Source organism: Neolamprologus multifasciatus, chromosome 11 (assembly GCF_963576455.1).
Source record: "Neolamprologus multifasciatus chromosome 11, fNeoMul1.2, whole genome shotgun sequence".
Lineage (NCBI taxonomy): Eukaryota > Metazoa > Chordata > Actinopteri > Cichliformes > Cichlidae > Neolamprologus > Neolamprologus multifasciatus.
In genome coordinates this window covers 17,498,609-17,523,761 of record NC_140449.1, presented here as the reverse complement: position 1 = coordinate 17,523,761, position 25,153 = coordinate 17,498,609, and the positions used below count along the sequence as shown (strand labels likewise).

The 25,153-nt window shown below is 37.8% G+C and overlaps 4 protein-coding genes across 6 annotated transcripts; 1 reads left to right on the top strand and 3 right to left on the bottom strand.

The window, feature by feature from the left end:
- Positions 1 to 3,181: 3,181 nt before the first annotated feature.
- On the bottom strand, positions 3,182 to 9,571 carry LOC146508112 (casein kinase II subunit alpha-like). 2 transcript variants are annotated; one of them, XM_085177188.1, is made up of 15 exons: positions 9,456 to 9,571; positions 8,646 to 8,737; positions 8,239 to 8,315; positions 7,911 to 8,039; positions 7,703 to 7,814; positions 7,507 to 7,608; positions 7,365 to 7,415; positions 7,199 to 7,258; positions 7,011 to 7,094; positions 6,788 to 6,898; positions 6,572 to 6,673; positions 5,148 to 5,248; positions 4,908 to 5,056; positions 4,723 to 4,812; positions 3,182 to 4,035 (listed from the first exon to the last, which is right to left on the bottom strand). In XM_085177188.1, exons 4-15 carry the CDS (start codon positions 8,009 to 8,011, stop codon positions 3,920 to 3,922), a joined length of 1,179 nt encoding a protein of 392 aa, XP_085033314.1. In that variant the 5' UTR covers positions 8,012 to 8,039; positions 8,239 to 8,315; positions 8,646 to 8,737; positions 9,456 to 9,571; the 3' UTR covers positions 3,182 to 3,919. The 2 variants fall into 2 exon arrangements, with proteins under 2 accessions (XP_085033314.1, XP_085033315.1); XM_085177189.1 differs by lacking the exon at positions 9,456 to 9,571 and adding an exon at positions 8,864 to 8,987.
- A 94-nt stretch (positions 9,572 to 9,665) lies between these two features.
- On the top strand, positions 9,666 to 14,550 carry LOC146508111 (uncharacterized). The gene is made up of 12 exons (XM_085177192.1): positions 9,666 to 10,279; positions 11,542 to 11,577; positions 11,672 to 11,733; positions 11,817 to 11,855; positions 11,937 to 11,984; positions 12,137 to 12,184; positions 12,319 to 12,369; positions 12,458 to 12,496; positions 12,605 to 13,003; positions 13,088 to 13,126; positions 13,228 to 13,299; positions 13,496 to 14,550. The coding sequence occupies exons 2-11, from the start codon at positions 11,570 to 11,572 to the stop codon at positions 13,284 to 13,286; spliced, it is 792 nt and encodes a 263-aa protein (XP_085033318.1). The 5' UTR covers positions 9,666 to 10,279; positions 11,542 to 11,569; the 3' UTR covers positions 13,287 to 13,299; positions 13,496 to 14,550.
- On the bottom strand, positions 14,008 to 15,053 carry tyrobp (transmembrane immune signaling adaptor TYROBP). Its single transcript, XM_085177193.1, has 5 exons — positions 14,758 to 15,053; positions 14,625 to 14,645; positions 14,397 to 14,540; positions 14,229 to 14,296; positions 14,008 to 14,107 (listed from the first exon to the last, which is right to left on the bottom strand). Exons 1-5 carry the CDS (start codon positions 14,792 to 14,794, stop codon positions 14,051 to 14,053), a joined length of 327 nt encoding a protein of 108 aa, XP_085033319.1. The 5' UTR covers positions 14,795 to 15,053; the 3' UTR covers positions 14,008 to 14,050.
- Positions 15,054 to 17,631: 2,578 nt separating this feature from the next.
- On the bottom strand, positions 17,632 to 25,149 carry hcst (hematopoietic cell signal transducer). Of its 2 annotated transcripts, none has more exons than XM_085177201.1 (6): positions 25,125 to 25,149; positions 24,259 to 24,330; positions 19,327 to 19,406; positions 19,123 to 19,143; positions 18,775 to 18,909; positions 17,632 to 18,546 (listed from the first exon to the last, which is right to left on the bottom strand). In XM_085177201.1, exons 3-6 carry the CDS (start codon positions 19,379 to 19,381, stop codon positions 18,503 to 18,505), a joined length of 255 nt encoding a protein of 84 aa, XP_085033327.1. In that variant the 5' UTR covers positions 19,382 to 19,406; positions 24,259 to 24,330; positions 25,125 to 25,149; the 3' UTR covers positions 17,632 to 18,502. The 2 variants fall into 2 exon arrangements, with proteins under 2 accessions (XP_085033327.1, XP_085033326.1); XM_085177200.1 differs by lacking the exon at positions 25,125 to 25,149 and adding an exon at positions 19,891 to 20,029 and having other exon boundaries at positions 24,259 to 24,326.
- Between the last annotated feature and the right edge of the window lie 4 nt (positions 25,150 to 25,153).

The following is a 25,153-nucleotide window of genomic DNA, read 5'->3' as shown; positions in this document are numbered from 1 at the left end:
TCTCTCAACACACAGGTTTCAGTTTTATTTGTCATATGCAAGTTAGCACAGGGTCAACATTGCAATGAAATGTGTTTGACGAGCAGCAGTCACTCAGCAGCATGATACAGTAGGAGAAAATATAATAAAATATAATAAAATAAAATAAAATATAAAAAATAGTAAGGAGCAAAATATTAGAGAGACATGGTAACAGAGAAAAGATGACTAAATGTATATGTATCTATAAATATAAATATATGTACACTAGTGATTAAATAAGAAAATCTTGAAAAGAAATATGACGGGAGGGCAGATGGGATATTGCACAGGAATGAGCAGCAGAAGATTACAGTATTGCACTTTTAAATATAAATATCAATAACAATAAAGTGAAGGGACCAGTGCAGATTAAACAGAGTACTTGTGAAGCTGCAGGGTAGCTTCTGAGTGCTGTGTTGTGTGTGTTTAAGTGTTGTGGTTGAGGTGTCGTATGGCTTGGTAGTAAAAACTGTTTTTAAGTCTTGTAGTCCGAGCAGACAGACTCCTGTAACGTCTGCCAGATGGTAACAAGGAGAACAGCTGATGTGCTGGGTGGCTGTGGTCATTGATGATGATGTGTGCTTTACGGAGGCATCGCTGGAGGTAAATGTCCTGAATGGCAGGAAGCCTCGTGCCAGTGATGTGCTCTGCTGCCTTCACCACCCTCTGTAGTGCTTTACGCCTGCTGGCAGAGCAGCTTCCGTACCAAACTGTGATGCAGCTCGTCAGCAAGCTCTCAATTGCACACCTGTAAAAATTTGAGGTGATGTTGGCGTTCATGCTAAACTTCCTCAGCCTCCTCAGGAAGTAAAGCCGCTGGCAAGCTTTCCTGATAGCAGTGTCTGTGTGAAGGGTCCAGGAGAAGTCCTCAGTGATGTTGACTCCAAGGAACTTGAAGCTGCTGACCCTTTCGACCTTGACACCAGTTGAAGACTGAAGCACATGGGCTAAATCTACACTACTGGCTGCCACGCCTGTGAGCTAAGAAGAGGTGCAGTCCCAAGAAGTAATTTCCGTCACTGAAATTGTTGAATGCATGAATGATATCAAGTCATTTTAAGGTTTAAAAAGTGTATTGACATTAAAAATTTATTTTTCAAGAAAGATCTGGCCAAGATTGCAGTAGAAATTGCAACAAGTATAACCCCACCATTCTGCAAAGATATCTTATGAGCCAAAAGAAGATTGGACTGATTGCAATACAGCTACAAACACACAGAGTGATGAAGATTAAACAGATCGTTCTTTATTTTATATATAAACTCTTCATAAATCCTGCGGATTACAGTCTATTTACTAAAATATGCAAAAAGATTACACATAAAAAACACAATCTGGCAGTTAATCAGTTGTTGGTATAACACATGAAACTGGAAAGAATATGGCATTATCAACATGAAAGCATGGATCCATCCTGCCTTGTATCAGCGGTTCAGGCTGCTGCTGGTGTAAGGGCGTGGGGGATGTTTGCTTGGCACATTTCGAGTCATTGTTTAACTGGCACAGCCTACCTGAGTATTGTTGCTGACCATGTCCATCCCTTTATGACCACAGTGTGCCCATCTTCTGATGGCTGCTTCCAGCCGGATAACGCGCCATGCCACAAAGTTCAAACCATGCCGAACAGTTTCTTGAGCATGACAATGAGTCCATTGTACTCACATGTACTCACACAGTCACCAGATCTCAAATGAATAAGCAACTTAATGTGACGGAATGGGAGATTCTCATCGCGGATGTGCAGCCGACAAATCTGCAGCACTTGCGTGATGCTCTCACGTCAACACAAAGCAAAAATCTCTGAGGAATGTTTCCAGTAGCTTAATGAATCTATGCCATATAGAATTTTAAGACAAAAAAGGGCTCAACCCAGAACAAGCTAGATGTACCTAATGAAGTGGCCGGTGACTATGCAAGTCATGCTGACTCACTCTCAAGTTTACTGCTGTTGGTTACAGCATGATCAGGGCTGTGAATGCAGGTCCTTCCCACGTTTTAGACAGAATGAAAGACAAGCAAGCAAACACACAGAAGTCTTAATTAACAGTAATGTGAATATGATTTGTGTATAATTATGGCATTGGATAGTTTTACTAATGTTTCTTAAGGTCAGCTATTCAATAAATCTCATATATAGCTTTTAGCAGGTTTGTAGTAGGTAAAGGGAAGTAGAGAAGTTTTTATGGTTTTCAGGTCCACGGGGGAAGTGGTGGCCTCTGAGCAGCCTGAGGATAGTTTGGGCCTGCTGTGAAGTGTCAGTTTAACTAGTGACGTAGCAAAAAGGAGCGAGTTGACAGACCCCTCTGAATTCATACATCAGGTGTGACTCTCTTTCTCCATGCTCCCTGCACTAATGGCTTGCTAAACTTCTCTCTCTTCCTGGCCTTTGAAAAATCTGCACTCACACCACAGTTTGGAGACTAATGTTTGCTTTTGTAATCTGGACAACCTTCCTCCCAATGCAAGGTTTCAGCATTAGGCTGTTTTTGAACCAGTAGTGAAGATAACCATTTAAAAGCCTTCTATCGCCACTCATTTACATTTTCAGTGTAACTGGACTGAAAAAAAGGACTATTTCTCTATTTTTTTTTAATAACAGCTACCCAAACTATGACTAAAGTGACTTCTTTTAGCCACAATAATCATATATTAAAAATAAGATATTGCCAGTTATAAAAACATGGGGTTAGCTTCCAAAATTAGCAGCTTGGTGATGTTTTTTCTTTTTTTCATGAATAGAATGGCCTGCGATAGTCAAAAATCCCAGCCTAATTCATTGTTTTATTCCATGCTTGCACTAGGGCGTGGTCCTCTACAAGCTCGAACAGCTCTATCTGGTTCTGAGAATTTTATCTGACAAATGATAAGAAAAGTATAATATGGAAATAATCTCAAGGGGTGTGTGTGAGCGATTACATATGTATTCATTTGTTCTCTCCCACAGAGATTGCCGTCAGATATTTTGAACCCTTACATTCTAAAAACACACCTATATCCACTAGTCCATCTAAAGGAAACCTAATATTAGGTGTAAATATTAATTCAAGTAAACTTTTCTTGCAGTAAACAATGACTATTATGTTTCCATTCATTGAAGCATACCTACATGACCAGCCTGATGTACAGATGTATATTCAATAACATGTAGGGCCTGCAAAACCCTGTTTAAATTGTTTATTTTTGAAGTTGTTTTCTGTAGGTGATGACCCCTCCCAACATAAAACAAAAAAGTTACAAAATTGTCTATAATCAAAATCATGTGTAAGAGACTTCATAAAAAACAAACATGAACACATACATACACATACAGAAGTGAAGTAACATAAAATTGGCAAACTATTGACCCTGTGAAACTCAGCATTGGGTGCATGCAACCTGACAGTAACTGTAGAATATCTACAAAAAGTCCAATTAAAGAACGATAGCGTCTAACAACTTCAAAACACCTACAACTCCTGCACGTTACATCGTGTGCGACCAGCGAGCGCTGTTGGGTGGGGCGCGCCAGATTCCTGACTCTTGTTTCGTGAAGTCGTGTCAAAGGTTCACAGTGTAATACAGCAGGATCCCCGTCAAACAGTTTCAAGAGCAAGACTGTATATTTGAAACATACAAAATAAATTTTTATTATCCATTCTCTTCAGGTCTACATCTCATTAGGATTTCTAGACAATAGCATTGTCAAGTAACACACCCAAATTAATTTCTAATAATTCTGACAGGTGCAACAATACATTTCTGTCAAGTCCAGGTGTCAAAATATAACTGAATGTGAAAAGCAATTTAAATCTTCTTTGTTAATTTTCCAACATAAAAGGGGGAGCCATGGCCCTGGGTCGTAGTGAGAGCTACGTGGGTCATGGCTGTGGGACACATAAACACGGGTGAGGAAGTGGCTTCAGGGCTGGGCCCCGGTGGCTGCAGGGACTTGTGTGGCCAGGGTGTTGGGGGCGGGGATGACGGGTGATCCAGCAATGTTAGCCATGGGCTGTGTGGAGGACATTGAGGTGATGCCTAGAAAAGGAAGAAGAATCATTAATCACCCGGAAAATGCACAATTACAGAAAGGAGGGAGATCAAAGAACGGGCATCACGATGGGCTGGATCTTACATCACAAGTAAAAATATTCATAATCACAAAGTTTAAGCCAGCTAGAATAATACAAGTGTTTTCAAAATGTTCCATAGTAATAATATACAATCAGTACACATCTTCGTACACACGCATGCTGTTAGGTTGCTTCAATTTGTTTCAACTGAACTTTTCTATTTTCAAAAGGAAAAGTGTGAAGCTATCCAGGTGCCATTCTGAGAAAAGTAAATATGAGCAACTCCTGCAGAGCATGCCTTAAAAGCAGCTGCAGCTGATATTATTATGTGCCAAAGTTACCCGATGCAATCTGTAAGAAATGTTGCCACATTACTAATCAGAAAATCACAGCTCTAAACGCTGATGTACTTTATTAATGTTTTTTAACACCAGTGCATAACTTTAACTGCAGCCACTGTCAGGTGCTCCTTCAAAAAAAAAAAAAAAAAAAAAAAAAAAACCTCAACAAAGTCACACCTCTACTTTACAGTAAAGGGCTAATTATAGATAACAGAGGTCATCTGTCTTCTAGATAATTCTTTGCAAAAGCATCGTGCAGCTAGCAAGACTGTTGTCAGTAAGTGCATGGCACTTTGAACAAGATTACTCACCGGCCATCATACTTGAGGAGCTGACTGGAGTGGAGCTGGCAGCCATCCCTCCAGGAGTGGCCCCCCTTCCCTGATCTTTTACGATGGGATCTGAGAACAAACATGTATGTAAGCAACCACGAAATGTTAAAAAAAAGAAAAAAGAAAAAAGCAATACATGCAGAGACAGGAAATACAAGACTTACAGAAGTAAGGATGATCCATGGCCTCTCTGGCCGTGAGGCGGGCTTGATGGTCGTAACGCAGCAGTTTGTCAAGGAAGTCTAGAGCCTCTGTACTGACTAGGTGCTGGTTCTCGCTGTGCACAAACCTTTCCCACCTTTTGCGGGAATGCCTAGAGGCAAGAAATTGGCCATTGAGACTTAGTCATAAGCCAAAACACTCAATGGATGCTTTATTAAGAACAAGCAGCTATGATCTTTTACCTTCCCAGAATGTCATTGAACCGTGGATCCAGCTCAATGTTGTACTTGTCAATGTAGTCATACAGGTCCTCTGTGCCAAGTACTTTTGCAATTCGCACAAGCTGCAAAACAAAAAAAAAATACAAATAATAATAAAAAAAAGCAGTTGGATTACATGAAGCATTTGTTTGACCATGGTGTGTACAGACCAATAATTAATGGTGTGAGAGTACAAATACAGGACGACACATTTTGTTATATTAAGACTGGGCATGTTTGACACTCGTTCTGTTCATTCTGCTTTTAATCATAAAACGTATCAAAGCACGCTTAAAGGAAAATAATTTAAAAACCTGATGATAGTAATTATTTAAGAATCAGATGTTATTTTTATTTAAAAAACAAACAAACAAAAACATGTGAGCACAGAGTGGAAGTAGTACAAAGTGAACACTTGAAATATAAAATGATGAAAAAAAATGAAAATTTGCTACATCATACCAACAAAAAACACAGTTCCAGTAGTTGATTTTCTTATCAGTCACACATATTTCCAGAAAATAAAAGCCCACGCGAATAAACATGTAATTTAACCTTTTACTGTGATTCTTTTTTTTTTTTTTATTAGCAAAGACCAAAGGTTTCCTATTTATCGATGGTGGTTTACTTCAACTGGGTGGAGCATCTAGAGAAATGATTAACTGATCGTAGCACAGTCATCGTTATCATAGCTTTTCCTTTAAAAGTATATGAATCAACCTTGTGACCCTTAAACTGGTTTGAAATGCTACGACTGTTTCAGTAAGTAAGAAATACCAATATGAATCATCTGTCGCTCTCTGCATTTTGATATTATAATTCAAGAAATGTAATTACGCTAGATGAATTAATGCTGATAATTACAACTGAAAACTGCATTAGCAGGTGATCAAAAGCTAAAATGTACAAATAATCAAATATGGAATACTAACGTTTTATAAGAGAGGTTCAATAAAGGATCCTAACTATTTAGTTACAATAAAGAGGACTTGATGCTAGGCTTCAATTTAATGGACTACTTTAGCGTCTTGACCTTAGTCCTAGTGTAGATAAGCAAAGCTCCTAACATAACTGACATTACAGACGGGATTAAACTGTGTCATGACGTACGTCCTTAGATATGTCGTCACGTCTTGCACCCTTTGTTTTTTTCCTGGTTCATTTAATACATCAAGCTGGCACAAAGTTAATAATAAACAAACCCTGAAGCAATCGCTGCTGGTTTTCCACACAAGGTTACGATGACACCAGCGCCTGCTCTGAGAACACTAGTGTGACTGTGTAGAAAATAAAAATACTCTGTATTGTGGGGGAAAAAAGCTCTGCAGCTCTATTTTGGCCATAAGGTCCCTGACCACACTGACATCACTATATTTAAAGAACAAAAACAAAAAAAAAGGTCATACCTGATCATAGTTGTCATGACCATGAAAGAAAGGTTCCTTCCTGAAGATCATGCTGGCGAGCATGCAACCCAAACTCCACATGTCCAAGCTGTAGTCATACATCTACAAATAATATAAAGAGGGGCACTGAATTGAAGTGGCTTCCTGACTTGATTATATATTGAACACAGACATTTATTTGCCTCTACATGCAGATAGTAATATAAAGAGTTTCACCTGGTAGTCTACCAGCAGTTCAGGTCCTTTGAAGTACCTGGATGCCACTCTCACATTGTATTCTTGGTTTGGATGGTAGAATTCAGCCAAACCCCAATCGATTAGACGGAGCTGAACAAGAAGAACAAGTCAGAATATGCTGCAATAACTGTATCGGGCTACAAGCCAAAGCTGGTGTGAACCACAAATGATAATGACAATAGCCAACATAATAATACAATACCTTTCTATGTTCATGATCAATCATTACATTGTGTGGCTTGACGTCTCTGTGCATAATTCCCATACTGTGGCAGTAATCCAGAGCCTGCCATTAAAAAAAATTAAAAAAATAAAAAGATATATATTGATCTAACGTTTCCAATATAACAGTACAGTTGGTGCAATCCACACGTACGAAAAACTGCTTACCTTTAAGATTTCGTACATGTAGAACCGTATGTCAAAGTCGGACAGAGTTTGATACAATTGCTGTAAAAGAATAAAAAAAACAAAACAAATTAGAGGCAGTTTGGGGAAAAAAATAGTAAGATTAACATTTCAAAATTAGCAGTCCACAAAAACACAACATCATTACCTTGAAGTCTGTGTTGTTGACATGTTCAAACACCAGAGCTGGGGTCCGTGACTAAAAGAAAAAGGGAAATGTGTGTTTTTGTAAAAAAGTCTTTCGCGTTTAAAAGCCTTGAATTATTTTAAGTAGAAAAACAGAACATTACCACAGGGTCCTTGACGATATCTAACAGTGAGATGATATTTGGACCACCCCTCAAATTCTCCAGGATCTTTATTTCTCTCTTGATTTTCTTTTTCTTGACAGGCTATGGACAGGGACGAGGTCTCATGAGGCTTATAAAATCTCAACTGAAGTGACAAGGTGAAATCCACCAACAATCAATCGATAAACATCCATACCTTCAGTATTTTGACGACCACTTTTTCATTGTTTGTGATGTTTATGGCTTCAAACACTTCACTATATTTGCCTCTCCCTAGTTTTCTGACTAGCTGATAGTCGTCTTGGTTGCTGGGGACAAAAAAAATTAAAAAGTCAGAGTTAAAAACCTAAGGAAAAAAAAAAAACCCTAAACCAAGGTCACCAACAACAACCCCTTTTCCTTACCCCCATTCAACAACATGGGACTCATAGTCCCAGTATTCCCGAGGTCTCTGTGTGTTTACATCAGGGTAAACTCGAGAGCGGCTTGGAACAGGGCCAGACATATTCTACAAAGGGTCTTCTCTAAATCTCCTGAGATGAGACCGAAAAAGAACAAATTAAATTATACAATAAAGCTCTATTAAAATCACAGGGGCACAAATGTGCAAGACAAATACATACTGATGGTTACATAAGCATTTTTGAGTACTGGTTTAGCATCCAACTGTTATAAACAGCCTTGTATATAAAATGTTGGCCAAATATTGAAATATAAGACAGCACAGCATACCTGGGAGGTTTCCTCCAGGACAATGTTGAAAGGTGAACTGAAACAAAGTTGGCTGAAATGCCTCTACGGTAAGTAAGCTACATAGGAAAACAGACAAAAAAATATACACACATATATATTGTTAAAAACCATACCAGTTCTGGGCATTTATTAAATATTACAGGAAGAAATGATTAGCAACGTGTAGCAAAAAGTTTAAGACATATTTAGACTCTCTCAATGGTAGCCTGATTAAAACTTTCAAAAGAAAAATGTGAATATTCCCCACACGCTACAGAAGAGCAGTAATAATATCTTAAGTAAAACAGAGCCATTTTTAAAGTAAAACAGACACGTTTAAACAAAACTAAGGATAGCCCGGGGATGTCTAGTGTGTGGAAATGTGCTGGCGTATAAAATGGAGCAACCTGAATGTTAAATGGGGGCATCCAACCAGTCTAATCAGGAGGTACGGGGTTCAATACAGTCATCACTGGGGGCTACACCAAGCCAGTATCTCCTGTTGAAACGGGGCAGAAATGTAGGTTAATTAAAATCAACAGTATCAATCAGGAAAACACGAGCAGTGTGCTAGCCAACGTACGCCAACCACTATATAACGTTATTAAGCTTATGTCAAATTTACGAGCACACGAGGAGCATCCAGTCGACAAATGATCTATCTGATATGAGACACGCGTTCAGCTGGAGCCAGTTTGCCCGCTTAATACTTTGATGAAGAGGTGAAATGTGCGCACAAGCCTTCTGTGGCCCCACAAGGCCTACTGTGGAGCTAAGAGATAGCCGGGCAGCTGGCTTACATGCTAGTTAGCATTAGCTTCACCAACTGCAGAGTAAAAAAAGCCGGGTACAAAGTCACAACAAGCTCTCGACCACACTATGGGTCTGTAACGGAAAGAAAATAATAATTCTGCGTTAAAGTAGTAAAACGACTTTCCAATTGGCCATTATTAAAGTGGAACTTCACAAAAAGCTTCGAAAAAATATATTTCTTAAAGCTAAAAAGTGCTAAGCTAACAAGCTAGGGGAGTGAATAGCCAGCTTGGCTGGCGAGGCAACTGGCTGACAACGCCTTGAAAAAACACCCTTGAATCACTGTGATCGAACAGCAGAATGGCGTCGCGGCTGTGTTACTTATCCATAGCCTTTCCTCGTGTGCATAGCACCCACAAATAGCTCTAAACCAACGAATATTTGCGATTAAATAACCCGATTACCTCTCAGCGTTGTTGGGACGTCAATATGGCGATGCTCGAGATCAAGAGCTTAGTGCGAACAGCCTCTCCTGCAGGGGGCGCTCTCTCTTTTCCTTTTCATAGGGAGACTGTAACTCAGTCTGCCACCAACAGGTCTCGCTAGAGGAGGAAACTTTGATCCGGACGTCTCTGTAGTTAAAGCTTTTTAGTTTATGTAAAACTCAGTGTTCGGTTCCACAAGTAGACTAAAACATCCCATCTGTTAAAAACAAGTAAATGTATAAATATAAATAAATGTATTACTGTGTGCATAATATTGTATTTTGGCTTTTTTGTTTCTATTTTGTTTCTATTTTTATTTTTTTCTAATATATCTCTAATTCATTTTTTCTTCCTGTACCTTGCGCTTTTGTAACAAGTGAATTTCCCCAGTGTGGGTTTAAGCAAGGCCTATGCCTATATTTATCTGAGCATCACAAACGGTTTACTCAATTCAATACTGTTATTTTCACATCTGACATCGGGAAAATACCTAAATAATAAATGTAATCATTTAAGGTTGAAATTTGATTACTTTTCTTAAAGTGACCCAAAATACACGAAAATAAAACTCAAATATGACCTTCATTCATTGAGATTTTTTTAGGTCCACTAATGTGCATCAAATCAAGGAAAATGTGTAGTTTTAGGGAATTTTGAAACTGTGAAAATGTACATGCCATGTTTGTCTATCACATGCCCAGGTTCCTGCAGACAAAGGAACCTATTGGTCTTTGAATGATCACAGTGGAATCGCCAAACAGCATCACAGTAAAACATCAGGGGGAATGATCATAAGTAACGAGGTATGAGGTCTGAAATAAGGTGGCCATAGTGGTAGACTGGTTAACACTGTTGCCTCAGTGCAAAAAGGTTCCTGGTTCATATGCTCGTTGTGGCAATTCTGTGTGGAATTTGCATGCTTGATCTACTTCAGTGTATCTAGAGTGTTTTTCCCCACAGTCCAAAGACTGTCAGGTTAATTGGGAATTCTGAATTTGCAGTCAATATGAAGAAGATAAAATACTTGAAGTGTATGGAATAAAGTTCTGTATGAATATATAGTTAAAGTGTAAATTATAGTAAGAAGAGTGATCATTAAAGCTATACTAAATATAAATGTGTGTACCAGCAGATAACACGTGAGAATATCTAACAATAAACAAACTGTAATCCATCTATTCTGAACTATTGAAGCAGAGATTAAAGGAGGGACTGCGGCAGAACAAGATTATAATGGCATGCATGTGATTGACCTCTTATCGCTGCTTTGAATGCACAGACAAGTTTGCAATAAGCATTCTTTTGCTCTAAGTGTTCATTAACATTGAATAAATATTGATAATCTGTGAAACAATATTTAAGGATAAATTATTCATTTATTAATGCAGAACAGGCTTTGTATATATTCTAAATTCATCTGATCTGTTGTTCAAAATTTGTTGTAAACTTTTACTATGAATTCAAAATTGATCTGAATCATAATGTGAAAGCATTTAGATTATGAACAATATGTAAGGGTTAAATGTGATTTACATAATTTTCCTGCTTTTAATATCATTGTGGTTGTACTGTAGAACTAGAGAAAGAAGGGATATATATGAAATTGCAATTTAAATAGATTCACCTGAAATCTTGCACTCTTCATGACATTTGTAGGACCACAATGAATAAATGGACAATGGAGAAAGGGCGACGCAACAATACATGTTCTGTGGCCATAGAATAGCCTCAGGGGCATTTCTCTGAAAAAAACCTGCCACCTGTAATTAACACATAAATGAGGGGAAGACCAGTGGCTTCTGTGAATGTTAAGAATGATTGTTGTCATACTGAACTGAACTGAATAGGCCTTTGTAAACATATCAGAGCCTTTAACCTAATTGTTGCTCCTCTACGTGCCATTCACGCACTGTTCAACACAAAGAAACAGTCTTTGACTAAAACTCAATTTGATACTTCTTGTGAGAATCTATAATTAACTAAGGCAAGGCCTATTAAAGGTCACAAAGCGAGACAAAGCAGCAGCACATAAAAGCCACCTGACTGCACTCTTACTGACCAACAGTGGACAGACCCAGGACCCAAAGTCAGCAATGAAGATGTAAGACTTTCATGTACTAGCCACAAATGAGATATTGCATTAGTTTTGATATAAGTATGTATTTTCTAACTGAAATTTTGAATAATTTTTTCAGCCTCTTGTGTTGCCTGCTCCTGCTTCCATTTGCAGATATGGTGGTGGCAGCTTCTATCAAAGGTAAACCATTGAAAGAGAGTAAATAATTAAATATTGTTCAGGAAACTGTTAATTTTGTAATAAAATTCAAATCTGTCTAACAGGGCAATCCCCAAAAGAAGGTGTGTTAAGCTTTCTACATGGTAAGAACTATTCATGTCTCTAAACAATGCTTGTACCGTTGTTTGAAATGATCACAAGACTTGTTCATTGCAAATTTGTAGATGCACTAGCACTTACTACAGAAAGGACCACACCTGCAGCCGTCACAGGTCAGTGCTTCCAAATGTAGCTTTCAGATATACTCACATCCTCAAATTACTTTTGGTTCTCTATAAAAATAATCCGGAGTGCATTAAAGAGAACAGAAACATTTCTAGTAATCGTGCTGTTTTTGTTGTTTACTTTTACTTGTTTAATGCAGCACAAAGGACCCCTCTATGTGGCACTGTGAATAAGCAAGACTCAGACGGTACACTTTTTTGTTGTTGTTCTCTTTTTCATTTTTAAAGAGCATCTAAAAACACACTGAACAAAACAAAAGAACTCAAACAAACAAAAAAGCACAATTACTTTTTCAATAAATGGCTAAAAATTCATTCACAGATATGTCAGATGCCAAATCTACAGAGAGCTCTGAAACCAACAGATGTTCAGGTACGTGAACAATTTGGATGATGTACAAATTTAGTAAAAAAGAATGTAATGCTATATCAGTAAACAAAGATATTTTCTAATATTTCAGAACCTGATGCGTTTGACAAAAATGGAGATGAAAGCAGAGGTGCAGTGCTTTTAATCAAAATTATTAGCCAATTGAATCAAACTGTCTGTATCAGTGCGGTGAATGTGGTGATTCAGATGGCATAGCAATGACTTCCATTCTTCCTAGATGTATCCAAAGACCTTGACAGCGATGAGATCATGATTCCTGGAGCTGTGGCAAAAAATGAGGCTCCGTCAAGGAAGGTGACTGTAGTGGGCAAAGACAGTATGGCAGCGATGGATATGACCAGCAGCCTGGTTCAGGACTATGGGAGCAGGGAGCATAGTTTGATTCAAGGAGAACTCCAAGCAAGCAGAGACAGTGAGGAAGGAGGGATAACAAATGCTTGGGAGGGTGGCGGTCAAAGCACCAATCTCCAAAGGTGGGCCACACGAGGAAAAGTTAATGGGATGAGTGGTATGTTGGTCCATGGCCAAATCAGAGAAAGGCCAAATTGGGATAGTTTGGAGGACAGCAGTGAGAGCCTGGCTGGAGTGAGCACCAATAAACAAACGGACTATGATGGTAAGCCCATATTCTGTATGACATATTTCCAGGAGTTATGCTGTGAGAAATAAAAAAGCTATACAATTGTTAATATTCCCACAGAAACCAGAGAATATATGAGCTCTGAAACCTATCCAGTTGGTAAGAATTTGTTGTTCTCTTATTTACTAATGTAATGCACACAGTGACTGTTTCCAGAGGGTTATATCAGTGTTTGTGATCCTATCTTTTCCTTGCTTTAGTCCCACAAGAGCACAGGCCCAGCAGGTTGCCCATTCCATCCAAGAGCCATGTCGCTTGATGAGCACACAGAGGTCAGTTTCCTCTGGATTTGAATCACATTTCAAGTATAACTCCAAGTAACCAACCTGACTTAGAAAACCACTGATGCCACATTGCCCGACTTAATTCCTCACATTTCCTTCACTTAAGATGAACCAGTTTTCTATATCTGGCTTGTGTTCCACATGTTCTGATTGCAGTTTTAACATTTTTCCTCTCTATTTTCAGATTGCATGTCTTCCTTATGAATCACGGATCACTGTCTGTTGACTCAGGAGACTCAACTCAAGACAGTTTGCTTCCACATCCGGATGCTGCAGGGACTTTTTATATCCAAAATTAGATTTTCAGCACACATTTTTGTTCTCTGATCAAACAAACAAATGTAAAAAAGAAATATGTTTTGATTTAACCTGTGCTGGGTGTGTTGGTGTAAGCTGTCAGAGTGTGATGAAAATAAAGCCAACATCAATGAAATCATAAATGAAGCAATGCAATTACTTTTGAAGACTTGAGAGGATCTGTCTGAGCCAAAAATCTGGTTTTAAAATGTAGTTTCATTTATTATTAGTTAGATACAAATACATATCATAAAACAGCCTAAAACAGGAATGTGAAGCAGCAAAGATTACAAATAGTGCCAGGCAGTACTCACTGAATACAACATCAATCAATTAATGCAGAATAAACAAATTATTTGCGAGTAAATGTGACAAATCTTAGTTTGTATTTTACATTGTGGAGCTAATTACAAACAGGACACTGTCAGCACTTGTTATTCAGTCATTTCCTATAGTGCCGAAGTTCACTGTAAACATCTGACTGGACTCCATGTAACTCCTACAGAAAAGTCAAAGCAATGCTTCATTGTAATACATATAATATACATTATATGTATTGTTTTGTTTCAAGTGTGTTTTTAGTTATTCATTTTTTATTTTTAAAAGAGTCTATACATCACCTGGTATGGAGATTCTGTGACCTCTGTTGCCATTTTCTTTGAAATTGATGATGGTACACTTCTTTTGCCTGATAGGAGATTTAGAAGTGTCAGGTTAATGCCCGTTTGGCATAACACCACTAGGCAAACATACACATGTAAAGAAAGGCACACGAATGCAGTGCTCACCACTGTGTGATTCCCATTCCCTCTTTCTCCTCTGATGAGTCGCAAAGCAAAATACAGAAATAGTGATGAAGATGGTCAAGATGATGTCAGAGGCAATAATGCCTATTACAGATTCCATGTTTATTAGGTAACAGGAACCACATTCTGTAAAAACCCCAACAACATATGATTGAAATACAAAAGCCAAACACACACATCATACAGGAGCAAAGAGTTAAAGCTAGATACCTTGCTGTCCTTCTGATGAGCCTGCGAGAAAAAGAATAAACGAACCTCAGTTTATGAAAAGGATCGAGGGTAGTCCTGTGTTCCTTTGCTACCATCGCTATAGATGTTCAAAACCAAAATATACGCTACTCACCAAACAACGAACCCACAATACAGAGAGCATCAGACATCTTCTAAAGTTTTTGGTTTCTGGTCTAAGAGGAAATGAGACAGGGAGGGTGAGAGCCTCCGGTCCTTCTGTTCTCTTTCGCTAGGCTCTCGCACCTAGATATCGAAAGGTAAAAAGGTTCTCTGGTAAAGGGCTGTCCACAGGGAGTGTTGTCAGGGTGTCAGGATTTGTGAGCATATGACTGTGATAGCAGGAGGAGAAGTGAGTCCACTCAGAGAAGAGGAAGCTGGTGGTTCTGTTTTTGCCACCTTCTTCTGAGGAATGCTTCTCTATAAAAAGATAATATTTGCCTTTAATCCTTTAATTTATTTTAATTTTTAGCGATGTTTTCATAAAAATAAAATCTAGGCTAGACAAAGATAAGGAGCTGTGTGAGGTCAGTTTCATTACACCTTCAGTTTCTGCAGAAATACGTGTGATAGTATCTCTGTATAGAGCGTTTCCGCATGACCTGTGGTTTAGTGCGAGCGGTTGGCCACAGTAAGAGCTACCTAGTCTCTGAGCCGCTTTAAAACCACCGGTTTATCTATAAGTCGGGTGTACTGTCAGTAAAAATGAAAGCTTCACTGTTATTGTCACGCAGATTCCCACATTTAACCAAATATACACATTACTGTTCCCGTAGTAATTAAGAGGGTTAGTAGCAACTGGGTGCTGCGTTTGAAGGAATCAGGACACCCAGTGATATATTGAGCACAAATTCAGAATCAGTGAGTGTATGAACATTAAAACAAGACTTGCGTTTTTCATGTTTTCAGTATCACTATTTTGCGAGACAAATTCAAGCATTTTGACTGTTTCTGATAATTACCAGTGAAACATCGTTGAAGTTTTGTATTTACTTTCACTTTACAGATTTAAGAAAGAAACAAAACCACAATCAAAACAAAACATGAGAAAAACAGAAAATCATAATCATAATAAATAACTTAACATGTTCGAAGAAGGAGTAGGAAGTGTCAAGGGGGCCCAGGGGCCAGTATGCGGGAGTGGACCCAAATGCAGACACGAGCAGGACAGTGATAAGATTTTAACAAACTTTATTGGGTGCATAGAGAAGCAAGATAATAAGATGTGGGGACATAGTGTGAGTCTCTGACATGAAGGCATTGAAACAGAGGGAGAACTAAGTTAGATATTGAGTGGGGAGAGCAATTACTGGGGAAAAGGTGAACACTGAATTTGCGGCCTTATTTGCAGGAGGAGAGCATGGAGCTCTGAGGAGGGTAGCCAAAACTTGAGCTGCACACGAGTTACGCGGTGTCATGTCAGAGAAACTGAAGGCACAAGGAAATCAAGGCAAGTAAAGAGCATAGACATAAAGATACGAAGCAATGAGGCCTGGTTTTAATTGACGTAGCTGACAAACTGGTGGAGAGTGGATGACTGCGCTTAGCTATTGCCTCGCTGATTGCCGTCAATGGATGGGAGGTGAGCAAAACATGGAGGTGTTGACATTATATGATCCAATATAGCATGGAGCTAGCTTGCGAGAGAGTGATTTGAGAGGAATGTCTCTGGCAGCAAGCCCTGGTGCATACTTGGGGTTTGGTCTTCTCAGCTGATCCCCATAGCAGCGCTGTCCATCAGCGGTCCTTAGTAATGCTTCCAGAGTCCAAGTCCAAACATGTCGACAACTTTCGGTTTGACCATTGGATAGCCGGTGGCATCCGGTGCTAAGGCTTACTTTGGCTCCCAGGGAGGTGCAGAAGGTCTTCCAGACCTTTGAAGTGAACTGAGGACCTCTGTCAGAGACCTTATGGAGTCTGTGGAGTCTGAAAACATAATCAACAAAGAGCTTGGCGTTTTCGGAGGCAGAGGAGAGTTTGTCCAGAGAGACAAAATGGCCTGACTTGGAGAACCTGTCAATTGCAGGGAGAATTACGGACTGGAGGAAACAGGCTGAAGTAAACCTGATGGTCCTTGAGTGCTACTTTTGTTTTGTGCACTGGTGGAACAGGCAACTTTATAGCCTTTAACATCACTTTGTAGAGTTCCCCACCAAAAGTAACGTCTGATAAATGGGGGTGACAGGTGACATGTGAGCCCAATGAAGTGGAGACATAGCGATGATCAGGTGGCTCAGAGCATAAACCTGAACTGATGTCTTATCAGGTGACACTCTTGACCTTTATTCAATTACTTAGAAATTAATTACTTGGAAGACTGTTTTTAAAATATAAAACAAAATAAATAAAATATAAAATATAAAAATAATTTCAAATACACTTTTTTACACAAACACAGATTAACAGGGAAATGTTGTGTTGTGTAACATTTTCTGTTAATTAACAAAGAAACAGGCAGCAAGGCATATTTGCTACATATCACCGGAAGTTTAGCTTTAAAAGTTGACATCATCCACAAAACTGTGAAAGTAAATGGCTCACAAGGTAATAAGAGACGGTTGAAAGGAGACACTGTACATCAATCAAGCACACTGTGTACTTGAGATCAGGCACATAAGTAAAGAGATATGAAATCACTTTGGTTAGCATTTTTCATTCTGTGTTTGCCCGAAAGGACAAAGTAGAGCCATGTTAACCACACAGTGGCTTCAACACACAGCGGAACCACGCTCCAAATCTAATCATGTCTTACACGTCTGAAATCTAATCAGGTCTTAAATGTCAGCTACAGAATAACAAAGTAAATGAAAGCAAGAAACAAACAGAAAGTAATGAGCAACTGAACAATCTGTGAAGCTATACAATGTAGAAAAACAAGACTAAGTTAACTGCCTAAAAACCATATAAATGTGTTCTGTGAACGTGTCTGAAGATGAAATATTCCTCCATCTTTAAAAAAAAGAAAAAGAAAAAACTTACCAGACACAAGAATTTTTAAGCTTTCTTTTATTAATGTGCTTTTTTTAAGCATTACTTTTTATACATTTTACAGTTTTTAAATATAATATGAACATTTGCACAACATCTCCATGTCCCGGTTAAACTATTTAGATAGTTTGCTACCACTACCCAACTTCAGGGGGTGCTGTATCCTCCAGTACAATCTGTGTCAAAATTGTTTATAGTTAACATTAAATAACACTGCTGAAAAATATTAAAGGAAGATTTCAACCACACATCTGATGTCCGTGAATAAAATACTCCTTGTATATGATTTTTTGTAATCAAAATGCTGTAACAATGCTTTGAGGGCTGATTATACAAAATCAGAGCAAAAAATTAAAGTTAAGATTGCTCAAATGTTTCCTTGATGGTTTTTAACAGTGTATTTGAATGTTAACCATATGCAATTATTATTATCACACACAATTATTATTATAAAAATACAGTATTATTGTAGGGTCCTTATTTTACAATAAACAGGCAACTGTTGCTGTGAAATGGTACTATAAAGATAAAACTGGACTGCCTTTTTCAAAGTCTCTACTAAATAAACTGAAACACATCTTATCTAACTTTGTAACATATTTAAAATCACAGTCCACATTGTATGAGTATGAAATCCCATTTATGAGACTCTTTTATTTATTTTTTGTAGTATGAATTAACAGGTTGAAGTCTAAGTACAATTGGCTAAGAAGTAAGATATAAAATGTGTAAAACAATGTGTTCATGTTAACTTAAAATGTAATAGTTAAAGATTTTTTTGTATAATTAATTTTCAGAGAAGATTTCTTTAAAAAAGGTAAACAGTTTTCTACAAGAAAGTTGAAAGTGTTTTCATGCATTGCACCATCCTTTTAGCTCTTGCAGTTGGCCCGGACATTCATATACACTTTGTGAGCTGTGAAGAAATCAGACAAGAGACAGCACAATGGAGAAAAGCTATTAGTTGAAAGTATATACTTGATGCAAAAATCACACATAACAGAAGAAGTCAGTTTGATGAATATAATAAAAATATAGTTGAGAAACAGTCTTATAGGTGAATATGAAAAAAAAGAAGAAGAAATACAACGTGATAAAATAAAAGGGCTCCCAGGGACCGGCGAGCCCTTCACCATCATCTTACCATTATCTATCTTTTGACGCCGAAAACTGGCACATCGGTATGTTACAACGACAATAATAAGGGTCAGCACCACATCTGCACAGATGATGCCTGCTATTGTTCCTGGCTCAATCCTATAGCAAGACACTGTGCTGTCTGGTAAATACAAAAAGTGAGAAACAGACAGTTAGACAGAAATGGAGTGGGAAGAAAGAAAAAAACCCAAGAGATGCAGGGAAAAACTGAGTCATCACGACTGGTTGCCTAGTTCTGCATTTACTTTTATTTTTATTTTTTTCTCTAAACATTAAGATTCATTTTTTTAAAATGCATTTAGGAAGTTGACACATCATCTTTTTTGTTACTTACCAGCAAGTGCTGGAGCAAGGCCTTAGAGAAAGAAAGGGAACAAAGAGGGATATGTTAGTTGAAACTTACTTTAAGCTCCTGTAACAAGTCAGTTAAGTTTCCGTTGTGCACAGCAGCTTGTGGTTTTACTTTCCTGTGTAAGACCACCTTCATTTTGAGCGTGTGTACAAAAAGAAAAGAGAAATACTATTAAATCATCCTTACTGAAAAAAAGACCAAATAGGACAACGGTGAGGAATTTGTTATTTGCCATCGCCATGAAGGTCGGCTCAGTTATGTTCTATCTGAAAGACAAGAAGAGACCAAACATTGTCCTATATTACATGTTCCAAAGATGTGGAGAATAAAGTTCATGTTACAGTATCTATTCTTCGAATTTTGATACATTTTAATTTTTGTATTAAGGACAGAACATCTGAAATGTCTCAGAACTGTAGGATTGACCTCTTTTGTATACTCTACACCACAACGAGACATGATGGACTGTGTGGGTAGTTACAAAGCGATAGAGATAAAATTAGTAAATGAAAAATTCAGAAAATGTTAACATATCTCTAAATCATTACGATTATTAAAAAAAACCCAAAAAAACCCAAAAGGATTTAGCTCAAGCAACTGCATTTCATATGCAAACATTTCCTGTTCACAACTTTATAAATCCAACCTTTCCTCGAATAATCTAACGATTAAAAACATTCTGACAGATTAAATCTTTAAAATTAAAAATGATGATGAAGAGAAAGTAAATGGGAGTCCAAAAGACCGTACCTTCTCTGGTTTGCTGATCTGCCTTCTGCTATCCAAAACATGGTGTGACTTCCTATTCATTTTCTCCTCTGACATCTCTGACGTCAAACTTTCTAACTTCCTTTGGTGGGCTGAAGCACCGTCTGCAAACTTGTCTCCACTACAGATTATTTAATAACAGTTGAGCTCTGACAGAGTGAATCTGTATTTAATGGAGTACAACATTGTTTCCAAAAAACCCACAATATATCCAATGTTGAAAGGAAGAATGTGGGAATCAGTTGTATTTATTTACTACAGTCCATTGCTGCTGTTAGCTGTTGTAGCTGCTGAATGTGGTTTTGGGTTTCTGTTTTTTTCAAATGTTGTTGCTGTCAGCGTTCACACTGACAGAAACTGTGGGTTGTTAAATGTCACCACTGCTAATGCTTACAACATAACTCTTGGCTACTCCTGAAAGCCAGAAAAGAAAAAAGAAAAGAAAAGTTATATTTTATTTAATATTTATATAATCGTAAAATGAAATTTCAGGATTCATTTGTAAAAATAAACTGCAATAAAACCATTTCACTGAATCCCTTCTTCCAGCGATTCAGATTTTGAGTTTTGTAAAATTCTTTGTTTACACATTTTATCCAGTGGTTGCAAAATGAATCTTGTATTTTGTTCAGTGCGGTTTGACTTCGGTTTCAGTTCAGGTCAGCAATATTGCACTGCCACCTGCTATATTCTAGCTGTACAACAGCAGAGGGAGCTGCAGGCCTTCTCATAGAATGACCAAGCTCATCTGTTAGAGCAAAGATCAATAAATAAGCAGAAAACATAAAGGGGAAATAGCAGGACTAAACACTTAAATTGAAGTAAAACAGTTAAAAGACCACAGAAAAATAAAGGTGCACATTGATGCACACATGGCTACGACTGCATTCTTGTTGTCTCTTCTGTAAACAAGCTTTGTAGCCACAAAAGCAGTGAATGTACAACCTGTGGGTGAGGTTAGTTACCTTATAGAGGATTGTGAAAAGCACAGAGTACTGCTTATACCACATCTATAATGTTAGAAGGGGAAAAAAACACTTCCCTGTTTTATTTTTTAGCATTACATTTCTTCATTGATATTTATTACTGGTCTGAAATTTGTACTTCCACTTTTTCCTTCTATTCTAATTAATATCCATCCATTCTCTTCTGCTTATCCAATTCATGGTTGATTTGAATGGGCAATTATCCAAATGATCCCAATGGGCAATTTGGAATCACCAATTAACCTAATCCAAGTAATTTCTAGACTTTGGACTGAGGAAACCAGAGTAACCAGAGTACGGGGAGAACATGCCAGCAGACTCAGAACCTTCTTGATGTGAAGCAACATATAATATAATAAAACAACATAGTTCAACATTTGAGTCTTGAAATACTTTGGGTTTGTTGGTTACTATTTTAGTAAAGCGATCCACTAGCCACTTCATTAGGTACACTTTGCTAGTATCAAGGTGGACCTCCTTTTGCCTTCAGAAGTACTCTAATTATTCATGACACTGATTCAACAAGCTAGAAACATTCCTGAGAGATTTTGGTCCATATTGACATGATAACATCACACAGTTGCTGCATATTTTGTTAGCTGCAAATCCATAATGACCATTTGAGAAAAGTGAACTCATTCTCATGATCAATAAACTAGTTTGAGATCATTTATGCTTTGTGACATAGTGTATTTTCCTGCTCCAAGCAGCCATCAGAAGATGGGTACAGCAGTCATAAAGGTAAGCAAAAATACTCAGGTTATGCTGTGGTGTTTAAACAGTGTCTATTGATACTAAAGGTCTGAAAGTGTGCCAAGAAAACAACCTCAACATCATTACACCAACACCACCCACCAGAACGACTGATACAAAGCAGGATGGTGGTGACCCCGCCATCAAAATGTTGCAGCAGAAATCACAGGCAATGTTTTTACAGTTTTCTGTTGTCCATGTTCGGTGAGCCTGTGTAACCTGTAGCCTCAGTTTCCTGTTCTTAGCTGTGTGAGTGGCACCCTGCGTGGTCTTCTGCTGTTGCAGCCCATCTGCTTTAAGATTCCACATGTGTGTTCAGAGATGCTCTTCTGTAGTTCAGTTGAAAACTGTTGTGATTTGATTTACTTTCGCCACTGACCTCTGGCATGAACAAGACATGTTCACTACCACTCACTGGACATGTTCTCTTTTTGGACTATTCTCTGTAAACCCTAGAGATGGTTGTGTGGGAAAATCCCAGTACATCAGCAGTTTCTGAAATACTCAGATCAGTCAGTATGGCACCAGCGACTGTGCCATAGTCAGCGTCATTTAAGTCACTTACCTTCCCCATTCTTATGCTCAGTATTAACTTCAGACAGTATTGACCATGTCCATGTCACTGAGTTGCTTTTGTGTGATTGGCTAATTTTGATATTAATGAGCAGGTGATTTGGGTGTAACTAATATTGTGGCCACTGAGTGTATATCTATTATGTTTAGCATTAAAGATATTATTCAGCAAATTAACTACAGATTCTCATTATCCTTTAAATAGCCTCCTTAAGAAGAATACTGTTATTTGTAGACACTTATCTCTTCTGAATATGTGAAGAAAAGGAGACATCAAAGAACTTCCATATCTTTGACGGTTACATAGTTACTGTGACTTAATCTAATAACATAAGTATGACTAAGAAAGTAAGTTAAAATCTTTAAAATCCCCATATCTTTAAATAGTTAACAAAAATACTTTTAACATAATTTTGGAGCCCTGTAAATAGTTGCTACCAAAACATGAGAAGAAGTCCCCAGAGGTTGATTGTTTACCCTGAAAAGATTCTCTGAAGAATGATGCGTAACTTTCTCTGAAAGAAGCTTATTAGTTTTCTTTCTGACTAGGAAAAGTGTAGCTGAGCATGTGGCAGACCTGAGGTATTTCCAGTAGTTATGTGTACAGGTATACTGGCATTAGCAGAGCAAATGTGGGATGTAGAATATAGATCAAACCATCTGGAGAATTTACTGAGGGGTGGAGCCAGCACTCTCGGTTAGGCTTTGGGCTGGGCTGTGGATGACCACAGCCTGATATACTAAACACAGAAAACATCTTGTGTAGTTTCCCTTCTTTTATCTGCCCTTTTAAGTCTGAGTTGTTCCTTGAACTAAACAGAGCTTTCAGCAACAAAAAGTCATCAGGGTCCAGAGTCATCTAATAGAATGAAGACTAAACTTGGGACTGCTGCACAGACAGTTAAAGCTGGATGGGCTTATTATTAAACTGTGTCCACTGTATGCATTAACTATGCCTACTGGATATAAACTAAACATCTGAAGATATTATATCTATAGTATATAGATAACTAAATATTTCCAACACGGTATATATTTGTATTATAATCACTAGACGGTACCATCCTTTTTCTTTGTATCTGACTTTCTTCCATTCATTGTTTTTGTTGTTGTTCTGCTTCTTTCTTCTTTTTCTAAATGGAAAAAAACTAAATCACAGAATTCTCACACATACAAGAGATGCAAAAGCTTGAAGTTTACCCATTACATTCATTTTCAGCTTGCCATTTACAGTTTTGGATCTGACTAGAGTAGGTCTGCATGATTCACAGATTAAAATAATCCTTATTTATGTTATCTTATTCCTTTACATATTTAATACTGCGCTCCGAGGTTCAACCTTTGTCTTAAACTGGCTTTTTCACCTCTGTCTTCAAGGTCACCCTCTCTTTAAGCTGATTTTCTTCTGATTAGCTTCCCTTTGCATACAAAAGGTTTGAATAGCAAGTGAGCGTGACTGCTGTATTTACAGACAATGATAATCATATTAAGAGACACCCACTCAGACTGAGAATAATACCGAAAACCACAGACTTCAGGACAGCCTCAAGACTGCACTTTTTTGCTCAATTATTTGAGAATTGTTTAATATGAATTCACACAATGGGAACATGTATGACAGGGCGAGCATTAGGGTCACTATAACATTTTGTGATGAATGTACAGGTCACAAGCCCTAGTCCTGAATATATGGAAGTGTGCATTTAGTCCTCTGGGTAGGTTCATATCTGAGAGCATATTTACAGCAAGCACACAAATGGAATATCCAAACCATTCAAAAATAACTAAACCCACAGCTAAATAACTGACGAGACACATTTTTCCTTTAACATTGTTTGTTTAGTAGCACTTTTTCACAATTACACATTCTTTAAATATATATTCTAAACTCTTTTCCCCACTTGTTTACATCTTTCTGCATTATTATGTTGTTCAACCTCTCTCTGTGTTGTCTGACAATTGTTTATGGAGAAAGTAGGCAAAAAAAACCCTAAACATATATATTAGTCATTTGGCAAAAAACAAAAAAACAACTCACCACCAAGTTGGATGTTTTGATGTTGTTTTTCTCTTTAGGTGACACAGAGATTCCCGTAAGACTTTATCTGTACTGGTAACAAAGATAAGAGAAAGATAATATGTTTACATGTAGTTTACATACAGTCCACAAAGAAGTGCTGGAAAGGAAGGTCTGGGCATCTCTATTGACACTGTGGGCAGCAGGATGGCAGAATATGGATATTTTAAATCATAATAAATAGCCTGTTCACTGTAAGCTGAGATCACATTTTTTGGCTATAAAAACAAACTTGATAGGAGTTCATTATCTTTAGAACTTTATATAAGTCATAATAACAGTAGGTTTAGATAACGTGTTACTATATTTCTTTAGTTTTCTATCAAACGCTGTTTTGCATCAGCGCAATATTGAAAATTTCAGATCACTTATCTCTTTGTCAGCTACTGCTTTAACATTTAGGCACTTGTTGTACTTTTGCGATCACTTCCACGACCTTTTTGATTCCACACATCTAAAACTACCAACTTGAGATGAGCTTTTGAAACATGACATAAGTGTCATTATAAACTGAACTACAAAACAGTCAAGGAGTTCCAGCTTGTTTAGGCTTTCAGCGCAACGTAAAAACTAATGTATTTCGCCGTCACTCACTTTTATCCTCAAAATGTACTTCAAGTATTAAAAGCGAACGTAGTCTATAAGCAGAATGTCTGATTGTGTTTATTGTTAGCCTACTACGAGACTGGACAACCTATTACTAATTCCTGAGGCGGTTTAGTCGTTCAGCTGGTGCAGGGTGAAGTAATGGTAACCATTTATAAACAAACGCTCTTCTGTCCGAAACAGCGCCTAAATATAAACAACTCTTTATTCACTTGTCATACCTTTTGCTCGCATAACTCACAGCTCGTTC

Excerpts from the sequence above, each read along its gene's own strand:
- tyrobp (XM_085177193.1), bottom strand. The coding sequence starts at position 14,794 with ATGTCTGATGCTCTCTGTATTGTGGGTTCGTTGTTTG. Across the intron at positions 14,646-14,757 it reads TATTGTGGGTTCGTTGTTTG|GCTCATCAGAAGGACAGCAA; the intron begins GTGAGTAGCGTA and ends TTTTTCTCGCAG. Across the intron at positions 14,108-14,228 it reads TCACAGAATCTCCATACCAG|GAGTTACATGGAGTCCAGTC; the intron begins GTGATGTATAGA and ends ACTTTTCTGTAG.
- LOC146508111 (XM_085177192.1), top strand. Across the intron at positions 11,856-11,936 it reads TGTGTTAAGCTTTCTACATG|ATGCACTAGCACTTACTACA; the intron begins GTAAGAACTATT and ends GCAAATTTGTAG. Across the intron at positions 12,185-12,318 it reads GAATAAGCAAGACTCAGACG|ATATGTCAGATGCCAAATCT; the intron begins GTACACTTTTTT and ends ATTCATTCACAG.
- hcst (XM_085177201.1), bottom strand. The coding sequence starts at position 19,381 with ATGGCGATGGCAAATAACAAATTCCTCACCGTTGTCCTATTTGGTCTT. Across the intron at positions 18,910-19,122 it reads CCTTGCTCCAGCACTTGCTG|ACAGCACAGTGTCTTGCTAT; the intron begins GTAAGTAACAAA and ends TGTATTTACCAG. Across the intron at positions 18,547-18,774 it reads GCGTCAAAAGATAGATAATG|CTCACAAAGTGTATATGAAT; the intron begins GTAAGATGATGG and ends ATTTCTTCACAG.
- LOC146508112 (XM_085177188.1), bottom strand. The coding sequence starts at position 8,011 with ATGTCTGGCCCTGTTCCAAGCCGCTCTCGAGTTTACCCTGATGTAAAC. Across the intron at positions 6,899-7,010 it reads TTGATCATGAACATAGAAAG|CTCCGTCTAATCGATTGGGG; the intron begins GTATTGTATTAT and ends CTTCTTGTTCAG. Across the intron at positions 4,036-4,722 it reads CTCCTCAAGTATGATGGCCG|GCATCACCTCAATGTCCTCC; the intron begins GTGAGTAATCTT and ends TTCCTTTTCTAG.